A 19,632-nucleotide genomic window follows, 5' to 3' on the forward strand; every position below is an offset into this window, starting at 1 on the left:
AGACTTCTAAATATTGCCTGCATCTTCTGTGAGGTGGTATAAAAGCTATCCTATGCCTGATATGCATTGTTACCTTGAATGTTTGCGTGGGAGTTAGAGACTTTTACCCACATCTCTGGACACCTATATTCAACAGCTCTATTCAATGTATACACTGAAATTTCTCAGAGGAAACTGTAGATGGGGACAAAGAAAACTGAAGAGATATAATTTTGAAGGGGAGGTGAGTACCTCCAAAGGCTGAACCTTGTCCTTATAAATCCAGAGCTTGAAGCACTGGCCATGAGTCACACAAGGAAGAAATTAGAGCTGTTCAACAGTGGAAGAGGCTGCCTTTTAACGGACTGAGCTTCCTGATGCTGGAGGTATTTAATCAGAGGTGAATAACTGTATTAGAGATTCTGACCTCTTATTTCCCTCTAAACAACTAATATTGTCAGTGTTCCAATCATATGTGCTTGAAACGTGACAACCTTGACTTTTTCAACTCCTTGTACTCCCTGACACGGTGAAATGTGAAGTCTTGCCTTTTAAATCTTTGCAATATCTTTCTTATGATTCTTTTTCCTTCAGTTCCCATTTTTACCTCCCTAGTCCAAGCCCACATCACCTCTCTTCTGGATAATTTCATCAGCTCCATAGGTCTCCTTATCTTTCTAATCCATTTTACAAAAAGTTGCTATACTTGACAAAGTCCTTTATACTATCCTTGGGGTCAAATGGTACAGTTAGGTGGGTTCAGAACTGGTTGAATGACTTACCCTAAAGAGTAATTAATGTCAGTATCAACTTGGAGAAGGATCTTTGGTGGAATGTCATAGGGCTGTCCTTGGCCGTGGGCTGTTCCATTTTTTATCGGTGACTTGGATGAAGACAAAGATGGCACACTTATCGAAGTCAGCTACACACGCACAAAACAGGGAAGCATGGTTAGACAAGGGTTGGTGGATTACAAACTCAGTATGAGTGAACAGTGCTTACTATATGGCACTGATTTGAGGATGGGCTGCAGTAAGACAGGAAAATTTTCATATTAGTCATGTGAAAGAAAACACAGGATTAAAAAAATGAAAAATTGTATGCATTGATCTACATTCGACTCCATGGGTTCTTTTTCTGGAGGTGGATAGCATTTTTCATCATGAGTCCTTTGGAATTGTCTTGGATCATTGTTTTGCTGAGACCAGCTAAGTCATTGGCAGTCGATCATCATACAATATTGCTATTACTGTGTACAGTGTTCTCTTGACTTTGCTCACTTCACTTTGCATCAATTCATGTAAGTTTTTCCAAGTCTTTCTGAAAGCAAGAGGAGAGATAGTCTTATGGAAGAAATATTTGATTTGCTCTACTTGGCTGCAGTAAGAAGAGCTAGGAACAGTGGGTAGAAGTTACAGAAGAGCAGACTGAAGCTTGATTTTCAAAAAACCTTCCCAATAATTGAGATCATAGCATCAGAAAATTCAAGTTGGAAGAGACTTCTTCATTTTCTAGATGAAAAAATGCAGACAGGGAAATTAGGTGACTTGCCTAAAGTCACATAGGTAGTAAGTAGCAGAGCCAAAATTTGAACTCAGATCCCAAGACTTCAGCTTGATCATTCTTTCCTTGGTAATTAGAGCTATCGAACAGTGAGTAGATTTTCGAGCAAATGCTGAATGACCAGCCAACCCACTGGTTGTGGTTGTTTTAGAGGGTTTTTTTTTTCATATATAGGTTGGACTTGCTGGCTTACAAGTTTCCTTCCAACTTTCAAATTATGATTCTATTAATCTTTAATTCTACAAATAAATTCGATGAATATTTATAGAGTTCTTACAGTGTGCAAGGTATTTCTTAATGCAGAGAGCTGATCTTGTCACTTTGCTGCTCAAAAGTTCTCAACGGTTCCCATTTATGTTTTACAATTTATGACTTTATATAATTTATATATAATTTATGTTTACATGTTTGTAAACCTTCATAATTTACAAATCGTATTCCTCCTTGAGTTGGGTAATGCAAGTGTTATGCTTAAACAGTGTTTTTGATTTTGATTTTTGGTTGTAATTGGTTTTGTTGGTGTGGTAGTCTTTACTAGGCATATTATAACCTCTTTTTGATGTAAGGGAATAACCACTAAGAGTTGCTTCTGTTGAAGAATTCATTACGTTGAAGCCAGCTGGTTTGGCAATCCTTTCTGAATTTAGGCTGGTCTTTAGAACACAGACGTATATTATTTAATCTGGACTTGAAATCTTTCTGACACGATAAGAACTACTAGAGGGGCAGCTAGGTGGTGCAGTGGATAGAGCAGCGGCCCAGAAGTCAGGAGGACCTGAGTTCAAATCCTGCCTCAGACCAAACACTTGACACTCACTAGCTGTGTGACCTTGGGCAAATCACTTAACCCTGATTGCCTCATTAAAACAAAACAAAAAAAAACTGCTAGAATTCATGTTTTGCTGGTATACCCTTTGAGGACTTAGGGCCCGCACCCTACCATCACAAGGCACTGGCGTTGTAGTGTCTTCCCACTACCTACAAGGAAACTGAGGCTGAGAAAGATGTAGTGCTTTTGTCCAAGGTCACACAGTAAGTAGCAGGAAGAAGGTTTGAACTGATGCCTATTTATTTTTCTGACTTCATTCTGCTTCCTAAGATCTAAATTCCTCAGGTTGGCTTAGATCTGAAGTACACATGTGTGGAGGCAGGGCTGGGGCAGGGAAGAATAGGGTTGGAATTTGTGATTTCATTAATTTTGAGAATTATGGGGGTGGAACTAATCCAACAATGCAAGTCCACACTTTTTCTTTAACTTACAGTCTTAGAGAGTCATGTGGTTATCTAACTTTTTGTCTTAGGATTCCTTTACACTCTTAAAAATTATCTAGGATTCTTTGATACTCATAAAAATTATTGAAGACTCCAAAGACCTTTTGTTCATACGAAGTATATCCAGGAGTGTGCTGGTAACTCTTTAACCACTGGCTTTCTGGGGAAAAAAGGTACTTTGGACATACTTTTTTTTTTGTCTTTTAAAAAACTCAATCAATTAATTTTTATCATTCACTTTTAAGAATTTTGACTTCTAAATTCTCTCTCTTCCTCCATTCGCTCCCACACTCATTGAGAAGGCAAGCAGTATGATATCAATTATACATGTGAAGTCATTCAAAACATATTTCAGGACATTCTTTTACATTTAATTTGATGTGACCCTGGGCAAGTCACTTAACCCCAGTTGCCTCCCCCTCAAAAAGCCCCAGAGGTTTAATCTGCATTGTTAACATTTTCTCCATCACTTTCTAAAGTCAAAACAATCAAGAAAACAATAAATTAAATCCTGATTTGTAGTTTGCTGATTTCTGAGCTGTAAATGCTTGCCCAAAAATTGGCTTTTGAGAGTCAGTACAATCTGGCTCCAATGCACTTCAGGTTATATCTATTGATATTTATTGCATTAGAAATTAAAACTGATATTCTAAGAATGTTTATTTACTAAAAATTACACTAAATCCATTTCATGTTAGCATAGATAATATATTTCATTAAAAAACTATATTTTCCAAAAGAAAAAAGTAATTGAGAAAAATGGCATTTAAAAACCTTTTTTTTTTTTTGCAAATCTCTTTAATGTCTGCCTTAATAGAATTGAACTGGATTCTCATATCTGCTTCTGCGTTCAGTTTATTATTGTTCTGGTTGAAGTTTATGAAGAAAATTGGCTTCATGTAGGTTTGTAAGTTGAAAAAGGGAAGAATATTTTAATAGGCAAATAACATCTTAGTATTATTATGAAAAGAATTTTGACCTGAAGGACCTCTTGGAATGGTTTTGGGGAACCCCAGGAGTCCTTGGGAAAAGTGTTTGTCTAGAGCTTTGAGACGTTAAGGATTTTCCCAGGGTCATACAACTACTGTGTGTCCAAAGCAGAACTTGAAGCAGCCTTATCTCATGTATCTTCATGTACTCCACACCACTGCCAGACATGGAAATACTCTGTCCTTGCTCACCACTCTGGACTTGATCTTCTGGAATCCTGATTGATCACAGCATTGATCAGAGTTCTGAAGTCTTTTGAGGGTTTTCTTTCTTTACAGTGTTATTATTCCTGCCTATCCATTGTAAAGGGCTCACCCCTTTATGTTTATATTTCAAATTTCAACTAATGCTGAGAGATTCTTTTGTGAGGTAAAAATCCATATAGAAATGTATGGTTAGGAGTAATGAAGCCAGGCTTTCTGATGAATAGTGTTGAGTTTCAGCCAGTGGTTAAAATGGATTGCTTCCAAGAATGATGTATTGATGACCTTTGTTGGTTTTAGCCAACAATTAAAATGGATTGCTTCCAACAATGATGTATTGATGACCTTTCTTAGTGAGGAAAAAAAAAGAATGACTTCCTCTAGTTGGTCACTTCTTTCTGGAGGTGAAGGTATAAACTTTGACATGTTTAAATACTTCTTTTAGAAGCAGAAAAGTTTTTTGACTAAATTTAAAGAGTACTACATAAAAATAATCCTAATGACATGAGAGTATAGTACATAGTTTGAGCTGCTGAGGTATAAAGTGATTATTGTGTGAATTCATTTACTTAGAATAGCTTATTAGACACTGCTTTTGTAATGCTGAAAATTCGAGAAATTTTAACTGCTTTATCTCTTTAACCTATTTCCCTTCTTTCATAGGCAATTTTCTCTTTCTCATTTTTAAATTCAATTTTATTTTCAGTTCTGAATTTTCTCCTTCCCACATTCCCTTCTCCTGCTACTGAGAAAGCAAGGAACATAAATTTGTTGTTATTGTACATCTGTTTTTTAGTTGTCTGACTCTCCGTGACCTCATTTGGGGTTTTCTTGGTGAAGATACTGGAGTGGTTTGTCCTTTTCTTCTCCAGCTCATTTTACAAATGAGGAAACTGAAGCAAACAGGGTGAAGCGACTTGCCCAGGGTCACACAGCTAGTAAGAGTATTTGAACTCAAGTCTTCCTGATTCTAGATCCTGTACTCTATCCACTGTGAGAAACATAAAACCTGTTACAGAAATGTTTAGTCAAGTGTAACAAATTCCTGCATTAGCCATCTCATTCTCATTTTAACATTCATCATCAGGCCTCTCAAAAATTTTTGACCTCCCTTAAGTCTTCTTAATTGCCTGTTGTCTGCACTACAACAGCTTGTCAGTGATGTCTGTTCTTAATTTGGTGCCTTGTGCACTTTCCCTGTGCTAAAAGGGTTTACGTACCATGTACCCTCATTGAAAAAAATCTTTTAAAATTAGTCACTCTACTGTCAGCAGTTCTTTAGTGCTTAGTATTAAGCCATGAACCCAGAACTGTGCAGGAGGTTAGAAAAGGGAGAAGAGCTGAGATTTTATCTTGGTGGTGGTTATTTAATCAATTAGTTATGTCCTACTCTTCATGACCCAATTTGGGGTATTCTTGGCAAAGATAACTAGAGTGGTTTACCACTTCCTTTTCCATCTCATTTTACAGATGAGGAAACTGAGGCAAACAAGGTTAAGTGACTTGCCCAGAGTTACACAGCTGGTTGGTTGTTGTCCTTCATTCTTGGAATCAAGGTACAGTTTGTCCAACTGTGACTGATCAGACCAATAGGAGCTTGGAAGGCTCTATCACAGGTTGGCCATGAATAGTCTACGTGAACATTTGGAGTTAAGATATCTCTAAGTTTGCGCGTCTCACTTGTTTTTTTTTGGAGGAAAAAATCTTTGTCTTTTAAAATTTTAATTAATTTATTTTTAGTTTTCAGCAATCACTTCCATAAGCTTTTGAGTTTTAAGTTTTCTCCCTCTCCTTGCCCACCTCCCTCCCCAAGATGGAGTTCAGTCTGATAAAGGCTCTATATATACCTCTCACATTTCTTTTGAGCTACTGTAACCTTGCTTCACTCATAGAGCACAGCACCTTCTTTAATGTGGGCACGCCATGCTGGGTGCTCCTGTGCCAGTGTCTCCCGTGTCTCACAATTTATTCTAAAGTTCTTCAGAGAGACCCTGAGAATGTTCTTGTATCGTTTTTTCTGACCTCCATATGAGCACTTGCCTTGTGTAAGTTCTCCATACAGTAGTGTTTTAGCCAAATGTATGTTTGGCATTCAAACAATGTGTGCAGCCCATCAGAATTGTGCTCTCTGTAGTAGACTTTGAGTGCTTAGCAGTTCAGCTCAAGAAAGAACCTCAGTGCCTGGTATTTTATCTTGCCAGGTGATCTTCAAAATCTCCCTAAGTTGATTCAAATGGAACAATTCAGTTTCCTGGCATGGCATTGGTATACCGTCCAGGTTTCACAGGTATACAAGTTCAGCACGAGAGCTCTGTAGATCTTCAGTTTGGTAGTCAGTCTAATACCTCTTCTCTGTCACACTTTCCTTCAGAGCATCCCAAACAGAGCTAGCTCTGGCAATGTGTGTGTGTCAGCCTCATTATCTTATGTATACATCCCTGGAAAGTATACTGCCAAGGTAATGGAACTTATCCACAGCATTCAATACTTCTCCAAATGGTTACACATATGGATGGTGTGGTGCTGGTGGGTAGAGAACCTGTGTTTTCTTGGTATTAATTGTTAGGCCAAAATTAGCACAAGCAGCAGAGAATCGATCCATACTTTGTTGTGTCTCAGCCTTAGAGGCTCTGTTGATTGCACAATCATCTGTGAACAAAAAAAAAACACGCACCAACTCTCCCTCCACTTTAGTCTCAGCTTGTAGCCTTTTCAAGTTAAATAATTTACCTCTGTGTGCTAGGTGACCTTGATGCCATTTTCATCCTCATTGAGGGCATCTGATGGCATCACTGAAAACATCATACTAAAAAAAAAAAAAGCACGGGTGGAAGCTCCCAACACTGCTTCATTCTGTTGGTGATTGGGAAAGTATGTGAGTATTGTCCATTATCCAGAACCCATGTAAGCAAGCTATCATGAAACTGGTATACAATACTCTCTCAGGCTTGGACTCACACAACCTCAGTATCTTAAGGTCCTTCTTTACCTTACTTGTTTGTGCACTCCCCTTTTCCTCCAGGGGTGACTATACAACATAGCCTCCAGTGCATATAACAACAACAACAACAATAATAATAGTAATAATAACAAGACAGCAGAATGGAGACATCCCAGGACTGTTTCTTTCTGAAACCCATTGTAAAAGATGAAGAGAATGAGATGATGATAATAATTATTATGATTATAATAACACCTTCAAAGGTCGACCTGTCTTCCATGCCTTGGCAGGCCAGGAAGGCCAGAATGCCAAAGCCGGGGAATATCAGCCAACTTGGGCTTCATGTACCCTGAGACTATTATGATAACTTTGAAGGTTTGCTATGAAACACTTCATACTCAGGAACCCCCAAAAGCTGAGAATTAGGCTTTTGACAATACAACACCACAGTCAAAGTGCTACAATTGTTCCCATCAAAGAAATGGATGGGGCAACACAGAGTTGATTGCTAGCCCTACTTGGTGGGGTCTTGATGATCATCTTGACGCAGAAGATAGCAGGAAAAAATGCTGCTCCTTCTTGTTCTGGTACCACAAAAAGTCAAGACATATCAGAAGAAATCAAAAATAACTATCCCTCACTAGCTGAAAATTCTTTAGTGCGGATGATGCTGACCACTATAGCAGGCAAACCCCAAATAGATATTGAATGGACTGAATCTATGAATGCTTTCATTGTTCTCCAATGAGAGCATAACAAAACAGAGTTCTCCTAGAGCATAACGAAATTAGGAACAGATTGTACTGGTTGCAGGCAAAGATTTCTTTATATTCCTTTTGTGAACAATACCTTCAGCTCCAAGTCACACAATAATGTATTTCTAGCGAGTGCCTGGCTAGATCACAAGAAATCATTTCAACCCTAAATCCAGATTAGATGAGATAAGATTGAGGAGCTACTAAAATCTGAAGGAGGAACAGTTGAGATCATTGATAATCTTCACTTAATGCAAATTGCAGAAACAGTACCTAATAATGAAAGAAATGACAAAACAATGCTGATGTCTCAAATTATTTTGAAGAAGAGATGGTCTTATTTAGGCAGGAATTTTGAAAAGCCCTTTTGAATTAGCACAAATTTAACTAGCAGACCAACCGTTCTAAAACAGAGTAATTTTAAAAGCTGAGATTAGCTATAATCTCCATCAATGAATGCATTTTCCCATAATATTTGACAAATGGTAAAGTCAGTTCAGGACCATGTTCCAGGTCCATTGCAACAATAATGACAATGGGAAGAAAGGTAGAATTATCAAGGAATACTCTTAAGGAGAAACATCACATACCACCATGGAAAATTATCTTGAGAAAGCTTCCAAAGACTAGCAGAAAAACATCAAAGGATTATATCAATATCTAACATGTACACACAGTAGAAAAGTTGAAAGCCATGTCTCCCAGTTAAAGGCAATAAAAAGCAATTTGGAAAGTAAAAGCATATTTGAAATTCTAGAATTATTTAATCAGTAATTGAATATAAAAATCAAAAGATAGCAATATAAGCAATAACTACAGCAGTGTAAATGATAATCAAGAATGAATGTTGCAGAATTACAGAGAACAAACATGGCCCCAAAGAGTCCATATGAGACCCACCATATTCCTTTGCAGAGATAGGAGGTACATGGGTATGGAATACTAAATACATTTTTAGGCTGTTTCTATGTGTTGATCATTTTTGCTGATTTTTTTCTCTTCAACCTCTTCTTTTCTTCCTTTAAAAATATTATATAGGATGATTCTGTGGAATGAGGGAGGGGGAAGGATATTGGGAGCAATTTTGTTGATGTAAAAAAAAGACAAAAATTTCAAAGTCAAACGATTAAAGCAAGGTGAAGAAGAAAAAACATAATTTTATATCAGTTAAGATCTTCATACAGAGGCTTGAATTGCAAGGAAATTTGTGGAAGGAGAGAAAGCCCTTGAAGAAAATGGATATGGAAAATTTCTGGTGATCTGTATGTTTTCAAGAAGTCCAATGTAATGAGAATGCAAGCTATATCAAACATGAATTATAAATACTGACCAGTTACATATTTATGTATTTTATATAACACATTCACAGCTTGTATCACTTAACTTCTGTTTGACTAAGAGGCATATTGCTGGGTCAGTGGATAGAGCATTGGGCCTGGAGTCAGAAAGACCTGAGGTCAGATATGGCTTCAAAATCTTACTAGCTGTGTGACCCTGGGGAAGTCACTTGATCTCTGTTTGCCTTAATCCACTGGAGAAGGAAATGGCAAACTGCTGTGATATCTTTGCCAAGAAAACCTCGTAGACAGTATGGACCATGGGCTCATGAAGAGTCAGACATGGCTGAACCACAACAAAAAGTTCCAGAGTGTGTAGAGAACAATTTATTACCAGTATAGTCATTATTGAACAAGTTAGCAGAAAATTCAGTAACATTAAACTGCCTTTGTTGATTATTGCAAAAATCTTTGTTTTACTTTAACATGTTCTACAAATATATTGAATGGGCCAAAATATAATGAGAACATTAGAGTTGTTGTTGGCCACGTGGAAAACTGTTCTCTGTTTAAAACATGCTACCAACATTCAAATATGGCATCTTTCAAGTTAATGATTTAAACAAGGTATGGTTCTGCCTTGCTTTAAGCCCGTTATAATTTCTCCTAAATAGAACTCTAAGGATGGCTTTCAGATTAGGGGGAAGTCAAATCAAACCACCTTATTAATCATTTAATGTGTGTGGATGCCATCAAACTGTATAACTCCACCAAAAAAAAACCACATTAAACAGCTTATGGAATCTTCTTCCAATTATATAAAAATGGCTTTAACAGTTAATTATGAATTCTTGATGCATGCCAAGGAAAAATAGAGACTAAGGATTTTATGCTTCAATCCAGATATTGCATTGAAACAGTAAATAAATGTCTTTTATCTCCTCCAGGCAAGACACTTTGAGCCTAAAGATATCAAAGAAAAGTTAGTAGTCCTGAAACCAAAGCTAAATGGGAAGAACAAATTTAAAGCAATTAGTATGTATATTATATTATATTACTATATGATACTACTACATTGTACTTTCAGATCTGTAAAACAGACCATAACCAATTTGGAAAGCGTCCTAGCAGAAATGTTCAGTCATTTCAGTCATGTCCAACTCTTCATGACCCCATTTTGGGGTTTTCGTGGCAAAGATATTTTAGTGGTTTTCCATTTCCTTCTCCATTTCATTTTACAGTTGTGGACACTGAGGCAAACAGGGTTAAGTGACTTGCCTACAGCAAGTCTCACAAGGGCACAGAGTATCTGAGGCCAGATTTGAAATCAGGAAGACGAGTCTTCCTGACTCCAGGCTCAACACTCTATCTGCTGTGTCACCCACCTGCCCCCATAACATAAATACATCTAATATGAATGAAACTAGGACTTAAAAGAGCTATGGAAAGAGTAACAGTGCCTTGTCCAAAAAGAGAAGGAAGATGGAGCAGAAGATAAACAATGGAAAAGCCTATGGAAGTATTTTTTGAAACAAACTTACATCACTTCACCAATAATAATGGCAGGCAAAAGGTACACATTGTTGAATTTGTTAAATGTATTTGTTCCTGAAGATAATAGGGAACTGCTTGAGCTCACTGTAATGGCAGAAATGACACAGTCAAACCTATATTTTAGGAAATCATTTCAGCAAAAGATGGATTGAAGTGGGAGAGCTTAAGGTAGGAAGACCAATTTAAAAGTTATTGAGGTAGTCCAAGTGAGAGGTAATGAGGTAAGTAAGGCCTGAACTAGAGTTGTGTGAGTAGACAGAAGGACATTTATGGGATAAATTGTTCAGGTGGAAACAATAAGATTTGGCAAGAGATACATGAGGTGAGTGAAAATGAGGAGTCAAAGATGACTTTAAGAAGTGAGTCCGCAGACAGGCAAGTTTGAAAGGAGGTAGAGTATAGGGGAAACAATAATGACTTCTGTTTTGAACATGTTGAGTTTGAGATATCTGTGCAACATCTAGGTGGAAATTTCTAAGAGGAACTTGGTGATAATGTGTTTGTAGCCCAGAAGAGAAACTAGGGCTTGTTAGATCTAGGAATTAACTGCATAGAAATGATTATTGAACTCATGGGAGCTGATGAGATCACCAGTCAAGATAATATAAAGCCTAGGACAGAGCCTCAGGAGACACCCACAGTTAATAGATGTGACCTGGGTGAAGATCCAGCAAAGGGGACAAAGGAGGAGCAGTCCAGCAAAGAAGATGGTTACATAGATCCAGAGAGGAGAGAGCATCCCAGAAGAAGAGGATGATCAGTTTTCAAATACTGCAGAGAGTTCAGGAAGGATGATGATTAAAGATAGGCCATTGGATTTGGCCAACTTTGGAGAGAGCACTTTTGGTTGAATAATGAGTTTGGAAGCCTGATTGTAGAAGACAGTGAGAAGAGAGGAAGTGGAAGCATCTATTACCAATAGTCTTCTAAAGGCATTTAGCCACAAGGAGGAGGAGACATATACGACCAAAGCTTTCAGGGATGGAAGATTATATTTATCTATTACAGATGGTCTTCTAAAGGCATTTAGCTGCTAGAAGGAAGAGAGACATAGGAGCGTGCCTATTGGAGATGGATGATCATCCTTATCTGTAAATTATAAAGGAGTTGTTCTAGATGACCTCCAGGGTTATTTATGATTTTATGAATTTTGAAAGCTATAAGCCAAACAGTAAAGTACCATGCAAATGACAAATCACGCTTTTATTCCTTTTTTTTTTTGCTTTTGTTTTAGGTTGCCCAGAAGAAGGGAATGAAAAAACTTCTTCCTCTTGAGCCTGAGGTTCTTTCTGTTTTTGTGCCTCCGTTCATCAGTAAAGAGGACAGTTCAACAGCTAGTGCCAGTTGTAGTAATCTGAATAAAACAAGAAGACGATCCTTCAGGAAAAAAAGAGACAGGCTCAGAACTGAGAACTGGAAGAGCCCTCATGGAGATCAGAAAGTACCTGACGTGGAAGATGTTAGTATTCCAAATGGGGTTGATCTGAGTGCTTTGCCACAGCTATGCTTTCCAGGTATGGTCTCTTTATTTATTTTTAATTTCTAAAATAAAACGAGCATTTCCATAATATAGTATAATAAAAAAGATAATTCGCGTATGAAATTGCAAATCTGTCATATATAACTTGCTGTTCCTTTTAAATATATAATAAAGTTATCGCATAAATTATCTTTTTTTCCCTTTTTTCTTCCTTTCCCTCCCTTGCCCTAAAGATGGCTTCCATTAGACACAAATAGGTAAATATATGTAAAATTATTCTATACATACTTCTGTGTATCAGTTCTTTCTCTGGATGCAGATAGCATCTTTCTTCATATGTCCTTTTTAATTAATTTGGTTTATAATAGTCAAAATGACTTATTCCTTCAAAGTCATTCTTAAAATAATATTGCTGTTACTGTATACATTGTTTTCTTGGTCCTGCTCATTTCACTCTTATTATTTCATGCAAATCTCCATGTTTTTCTAAGATCATTGAGCTTATCATTTCTTTTTTTTTAAAATTAAATTAAATTAAATTTTTTTTAATTTTTAGGCAATTGGGGTTAAGTGACTTGCCCAGGGTCACACAGCTAGTAAGTGTCAAGTGCTTGGTCTGAGGTCGGATTTGAACTCAGGTCCTCCTGACTTCAGGGCTGGTGCTCTATCCACTGCGCCAACTAGCTGCCCCGAGCTTATCATTTCTTACAGCATAGTTGTATTCCATCACAATCCTATACCATACTTTAACACTTAAAAAAATCTCAATTGTAGGGTTTTTCTTAATTTAAAAATGTGTGTTTTTTAGTCTTATAAAATAATTTATTGTAAGAAATCAGCCCGTGTTTAAGCAAGCTCACAATTTTCATAGCACCAACCTGTGCTGGAGCTGTGTATATGTCAAGATGAGCATGTCAGGAAGCCAACATAGCTTTATCAGATAATGAGAATTGGAAGTAAACTAACTTCTTTAGAACAAAAGTAGCTATGTGGCATAGTAGGTAAAGTTTTGGATTTGGAATGAGGGAGATGAGTTCAAATCCTGCTTCAGACACATGCGAGTCATGTTACGCTGAGGAAGTGATTTTGTCACTCTCAGTCTCTGGGTCCTCATCTGTAAAATGGGGATAGTACCTGCTTCCCAGGGTTGTTGTGAGGATCAAATGAGGTGACATGTAAAGTGCTTTGCAAACCTTAAAATGCTGTATAATTGTAGCTATAATAATAATAATAGTTATTATTACTGTCTTATGGCTCTACATTTATATATATGCTATATCTAATGTTTTGACATAAAGGAGTTAGTGTGTATATAATTCTCTTAGTTGTACCTTTTTACTTTGCGTTATTTTCTAGACATTTTACATATTTTTATACGTTCTTCGTATGTGTCATTCTTTGTGGTAATAAAATCTACATTCGGGGCAGCTAGGTAGTGCACTGGATAGAGAGTGCTGAGCCTGTAGACAGCAGAACCTGAGTTCAAATTTGACCTCAGACACTTACTAGCTGTGTGACCCTGGACAAGTCACTTAATCCTGTTTGCCTCAGTTTCCTTGTCTGTAAAATGAGCTGGAGAAGTAAATGGAAAACTACTCTAGTACCTTTGCCAAGAAAAACCCAAAAGGAGTCACGAAGAGTTGTACACAACTGAAACAACTAAACAAAAACAATAATTCTAAATTCTGTTACTTTGATAAATGAACATTTCTCAAGAAGGCTTAGCAGATGGTTTAAAAGCCATCATATCCCCCCAAATTCTGTTCACCTTGTAGAGTTTGATTTGGCCGTGTTTACCTATGCTGCTTGCTGCGCACTGCCTACCTGTGACCGTTCTTCATGATGGTAATACAAATAAAGACAAAGGTGTTCCTGTGGCAGTTCTATGCAGAGCTGTCCTGCAGATGCACCGATTCCCATGGAAGGAGCATGGTATTTCAGGCACAGTTTGTTGCTATGAATAATAGAGGTTGAAGTGCTTAGTGGAAGAGAACCAAGGCTAAACACTTTTTGTTAAAAGTATAACTACCTACCTCTATCTGCCCTCCTCTGTTTCACTCTGATCATATCCAGAAGGTGATGGCTGCAGTGACCATGACTGTGGGTTGAGCAGATATGGAGTTCATCCAAAGCACCACCTTCCATACTCTTTTTGTGCTCTGGAAAAAGCATTTTGTCTGTAAGACTTTACTGTTATGGTTGTATAGCCCCAGTGTATGTAGCCCTCCTCTCCTTCTGGGCTGGATTGCTCACCCCAGATTGCCCTCTCACCAGTGGGTCTGAGGTTCTGAACAGTGGGCCATCACCTCATGACCAGGAATCAAACTCTGTTGGGGTCCTAGAGGTAACCCTGTAGTAGGGGGACAGGGGATGCATTCCTAATACTTAAGCACTGTAGCTCCTGAGCCCCTATTATTGTGCTTCTCAGTTCAACAAAATTTGCTACCGCAGCACTAACAGCTCTGAAACAGAAACTGCTTACTTAATGCAAAAGCAAAAATACTCAGTTAGCATTTATTAAGCACCTACTGTGTGCCAGATACTGTTTTTTGCCTTTCTTTGTAGCCCCAGGATTTAGCACAGGCATTATGCTAAGTGCAGTGTACAAAGAAAGGCAAAAACCAGTCCTTGCTCTCAAAGGGCTCATAATCTAATGGGGGAGACAATATGCAAATAACTGCTCACAGACCAGATATACCAGGGTTGTTGTGAGGATCAAATGAGATAATATTTGTAAAGCGCTTTCCAAGCTTAAAAGTGCTTTATAAATGCTATCCGTTGTTATTATTTACTAGCTTTGTGTCATCTGCAGATGGAGAAAGGAGTGGTCTGGAAGTCCAATTCTGGTCCATTATAAAAGAAGGCTTCGAGAGGACTTTAGTACTCCTGTGCTATACTAACTATAGGTGCCATTTCTCTAAGAATTTGTGCTGTGTAGGTGACTAACGAGAATTCCCCCCCCCCGCCTTTCTTTTTTATAGGGGGCCTCTGTGTAGCTCCTGAACCCAAGGAAGACCGGGTGCATTTTCTGGTCCTTACTGATGTTTGTGGGAACAGAACGTATGGTGTGGTAGCACAATACTACAGACCTGCACAAGTAGGTTGTTTATGTTTTACATTTTCTGTTGACATTTTGGTAGATTTGGGGAATTTTCTTATTTTAAAGCATTTTCAAAATAACTACCCAAAGATTTTTATGCCCTACTTTAGAGGAAGTAATCTCACTGCTTTTTTATTTTATTTAATTTTTAGGCGGTTGGGGTTAAGTGACTTGCCCAGGGTCAGACAGATAGTAAAGGTCAAGTGTTTGGTCTGAGACCAGGTTTGAACTCAGGTTGTCCTGACTCCAGGGCTGGTGCTGTATCCACTGTGCCACCTAGATGCCTCAATCTCCTTACTTAAGGTAGCAATAAAAGAAGAGTCCAGAGATTCTGGGTACTTTTTTCCCAGCTATGTAGTTGACTTATTGGTGACTTTTCTTTTGTAAACTGATTCTTAAACATGTCACCTCAGCCGAGGCATGTCCTGAAGAGAATTGTTTATGTTTATTCAGCCCTTTAAGGTTTGCAAAGTACTTTACATACATTATCTCTATCTTCACAATAACCATGTAAGGCAAGGGGTTTTAACCTACGGTCCCTTCACCCTGCCCAGTCTGTGGATGGGTTTTAGGGGATCCAAAAATTTAGATGGGAAAAAGGTAACATTTTTATTTTCATTAACCTCTAACTGAAATTTAGCATTTCCTTCAATTATTTAAAAACATTATCTTTAGAAGGGGTCCTTAGATTTCATTAGACTGCCAAGGTAATCCATGACAAAAATGGTTAAGAACCTTTGCTGTAAGGGAAACATTACAGGTATTACCCCCATTTTAAAGACAAGAAAACCAAGACTCATAAAGGTTAGGTGACTTGTTCTTGTTTTGTAATTTTAGCATCTCATTTAAAATCTTATTATTTCTACCCATCCAATTTCTCTTCATTGATTTCCTTCTTTCTACTCATACCGCCACCACCCTGATTCAGGTCCTTAAAACCTCCTGCCTGGACTATTGCGATAGTCTCCTAATTGGACTCCTCACTGTTAGTCTCTCCCCTCACTAATCCGTCCTCCAACTAGCTACCAAAGTGATTTTCCTAAAGCTCAGGTCTCACCATGTCCCTTCCATGCCCAGTGAATTGCAGGGCATCCTGTTAAGTCTCAAGTCAAATGCAGGCTCCTCTGGTCTTTAAAGCCCTACATAACCCAAGAACATTTATTATTAACCTTATTATACATTAACCCCCTTCATACTCTCACAGTCCGGCCAAACTAGCCTTCCTGTTTCTCACAAACAACGTTCTAGCTCCCCATCTCCATCCTTTTGCACAGGCTGGCCATTGTGCCTGTCATCCTCACCTCCCCTCCTCCCCGAATCCCAGATTCACTTCAAAGCTCAGCTCAAGCATCACCTTCTCTGTGAGCCCTTTGCTGACCTCCCCAACCCCACTCCCAGTTCCATGTTCCTTCCTCCAAATTCACTTTTATTTAAGTATTTGTTTTGTATGTATTTTGTATGTTATATATATAAATACATGTGTATCTATATACAAAGTATATATATGCATTTAGGTACTGTATATTTATATGGATATATCTATGTACATATATATGCACATATAAATGTATTTATATACGACTGTATACACAAGGACGTGTATGCATATAAATATGCATATATATGAACATACATGTGTATATATGTATAATTTATATGCACACAGAAATAAAACATTAATATAGAAATGTACATGTATGTCTATTTCTATGAGTATATAACACAAGGCATATATTAATGCATATGTATGCACATGCATGTTTATATGTGCATATAAACAAGCAGGTATATACAGATGTGTGTATATTTCATTTGTATACATGATATATATACTCCACACATCTGTATATCCATACATGCGTGTATAATTATACATGTCTATGTTAATATACATGTGCACGTGTATATCTTTATCTAGGCATATAAATGTGCACGTGTGTATTTATATATTTTATTTGTATATAGATTATACGCATATATGAATATGCACCTGTGCACATGTATATGTTTCTGTATGCACATATATGAATATGCACATGTGAATATATATACATACACATGTTACCTCTTCTAATAGAGCGTAAATACACATATGTGGGGGGGAAATGAAGGGGGAGGCTGTTTCTTTGTGTCTTTGAATCTTCAGCTTCTGATAGTGCCCAGCATATAGTATGTACTTAAGGAATTCTTGCTGATTGATTTCTGGTAAGGAAACTGAGGCCACTGCTTTCAGGTCACACAGAAAGCAGCAGAGCCTGGATTCTTACCCAGGTTTCCTTTAACTCCAAATCCAGTGTTCTCTCCACTGTGTCAGGATGTCTGGCACTCCTGACTTGTACTATCTCACCTTCCTTGGCTTGTCACAAGTTACCTAAAACTTATTATTGAGAAAGAGGGAGAGGTCTAGTGCCAGAAAAGGTCAAGATAGTAATTGTCTGACTTTACTTTCAGGATGAACACTGTTTCTACAATGGCAAAACACGCTTCGAAATACCTGGGCAGACCACACATGCCATTAGCTGCTTTGTGCCTTTTGCTATTTGTCTTATATCTAGATATCCATATTATAATGCCCTCAGAGATTGTCTTTCCTGGTAAGAACTATGGCTAATTTTTTTGTCTCAGTAGTAAAAGTTTTTAAAGTTTCAAAATAAGTGACAAATATTCAGAAAGATTGTCTGATAACTGTTAAATCACAGGACTGCCTTCTCTTGACTTTTATTTACCTTTTTTTCTGGCCACAATTTGAAGTCTTTATTTCAATACAAATAATTTATATATTGTCCATTTATATTTTGTTTAAAAAACTAAATATAATAAATAATGCAGCAAATAAAATGCGTATCACAAGAAGAGTTTTACTGACCGTATTCAATAATACAGAAATGGGGTTGACGTCTTGAGTCACATATGAAAGAGCCTTATTAATTCACAGTCACATTTCTTCTATGTATGAATTTGACTGAATTTTAGATTCCTCTATATTTCCATTATGAAAATTTCCAGTGTTATTAACTAATGACTGAATGTAGATGAATGTTCATGGTGAGAAAAATAATGAGCAAATTTATTAATTCTTAAAAGCAAACACCAGCCTGTGTCTATAGTGAGAAAAAATAATACATTTTCTGAATTAAAACTTGTTTGATCTCTCATTATGAAAGTAATTCTTTACAACTAGAATGTGCATGCAAAGTGCGTTGGGCTTAGTTGGGAATGGGTAGAACCCTGTTATGAAATGTAAGACATATGAAGTTGAAGTACATTTTCCTTTACTCATTTGTGTTGAAGAACAGAATTACAAGAGAGGCCAACCTTATTGTTCTTCACTTTGGACAGCGACGGGTGTGTTTAATAACAGATAAACAATTAATTAATAGCAATAATATATTGGATAGTATGTTTTCATATACAGAATACTTCAGACTTTAGCTGGGACACATCATGTTAAATGCTACTCTAATATTAATTATCAAATCTGCCGATGATGTGAAGTTAGTGAGTAATAATAATAGGTAGCATTTATAAAGCACTTTTAAGTTTGGAAAGCGCTTTACAAATATTATCTCATTTGATCCTCACAACAACTCTGAGAGGTAGGTGCTATTATTATGCCTATTTTACAGTAGAAGAAACTGAGATAGACAGAGGCTAAGTAACGTGCCCATGATCACCCGGTTACTAAGTGTCTGAGTCTGGCTATTAACTCAAATCTCCTTGAATTCAAGTCAGCATTCTATTCAAGTCAGGCCCACTTCCCAACCTCTAAGTGTAGCTAATTCTGGATGTCATTTAGGATTCAGAAAAATCTTGGATAGGTTACATTATTGGGCCAAATCTAAAAAGGTGAAATTTAAAAGAAGTCCTTACAAAGCTTTACACTTGGATTCAAAAAACCAATTTCATAAATACAAGATGAAGAAGATGTGGCTAGACCAGAATTTTGCAAACCCCAAGTGAGTCATAAGTGTCATATGGCAGCCATGATGTGGTTATGGTCGTAGGATATATTGAGAGGTATGGTGTCTGGGACCACGAAGGTGAACACTACCCTGATCAGACCACATCTGAGATACTGTGTTCCATTCTGGATACCACATTTGAAGAAGGACATTTGATAAGATGAATGGAGAATGACCAGAGAAGAGTGACCAGGCTTATGACTGGCCTTTGGGTCGTGCCCTCTAAAGAACATTTGAAGGGACCAGGAATTTTTAGCCTGGAGAAGATTTAGCCGCCTTAAGTATGGTGGTATGTGAAAAAGGGATCAGACTTCTTCTATATGATTCTATTAGTCAATCAAAGATATTTATTAAGGGCTTTCAGATACTCTAACAAGCCCTGGGGATTAAAAAAAAAAAAGAATGGTCCCTGCCCTCAAGGAGCTCACATTCTAATGGGGGAGACAGCCTGTAAGTAACCTGCTACAAACAAGATGGAAGGTCATTTCAGAGGGGAAAGCACTAGCAGATGGGTGGGGGATCAGGAAAGACCTCTTCTAGAAGGTGGGATTTGAAC

The 19,632-nt window shown here is 37.5% G+C and overlaps 1 protein-coding gene across 4 annotated transcripts in view; it reads left to right on the forward strand.

The window, feature by feature from the left end:
• Positions 1 to 19,632, forward strand: part of DENND3 (DENN domain containing 3) — a 117,224-nt gene that overhangs the window by 13,060 nt on the left and 84,532 nt on the right. For 3 of the 4 annotated variants that reach the window (XM_020967046.2, XM_078153774.1, XM_020967045.2), the window contains 3 exons: positions 11,769 to 12,048; positions 14,996 to 15,111; positions 17,566 to 17,708. In XM_020967046.2, the coding sequence (XP_020822705.1) occupies positions 11,769 to 12,048; positions 14,996 to 15,111; positions 17,566 to 17,708 (539 nt within the window). Of the gene's footprint in view, positions 1 to 5,465; positions 5,564 to 11,768; positions 12,049 to 14,995; positions 15,112 to 17,565; positions 17,709 to 19,632 lie in introns of those variants that run through there. The other variant, XM_020967047.2, reaches the window with a different exon arrangement.

This window comes from Phascolarctos cinereus, unplaced genomic scaffold (genome assembly GCF_003287225.1).
Source record: "Phascolarctos cinereus isolate Bilbo 61053 unplaced genomic scaffold, phaCin_HiC Scaffold_4;HRSCAF=312, whole genome shotgun sequence".
Classification (NCBI taxonomy): domain Eukaryota; kingdom Metazoa; phylum Chordata; class Mammalia; order Diprotodontia; family Phascolarctidae; genus Phascolarctos; species Phascolarctos cinereus.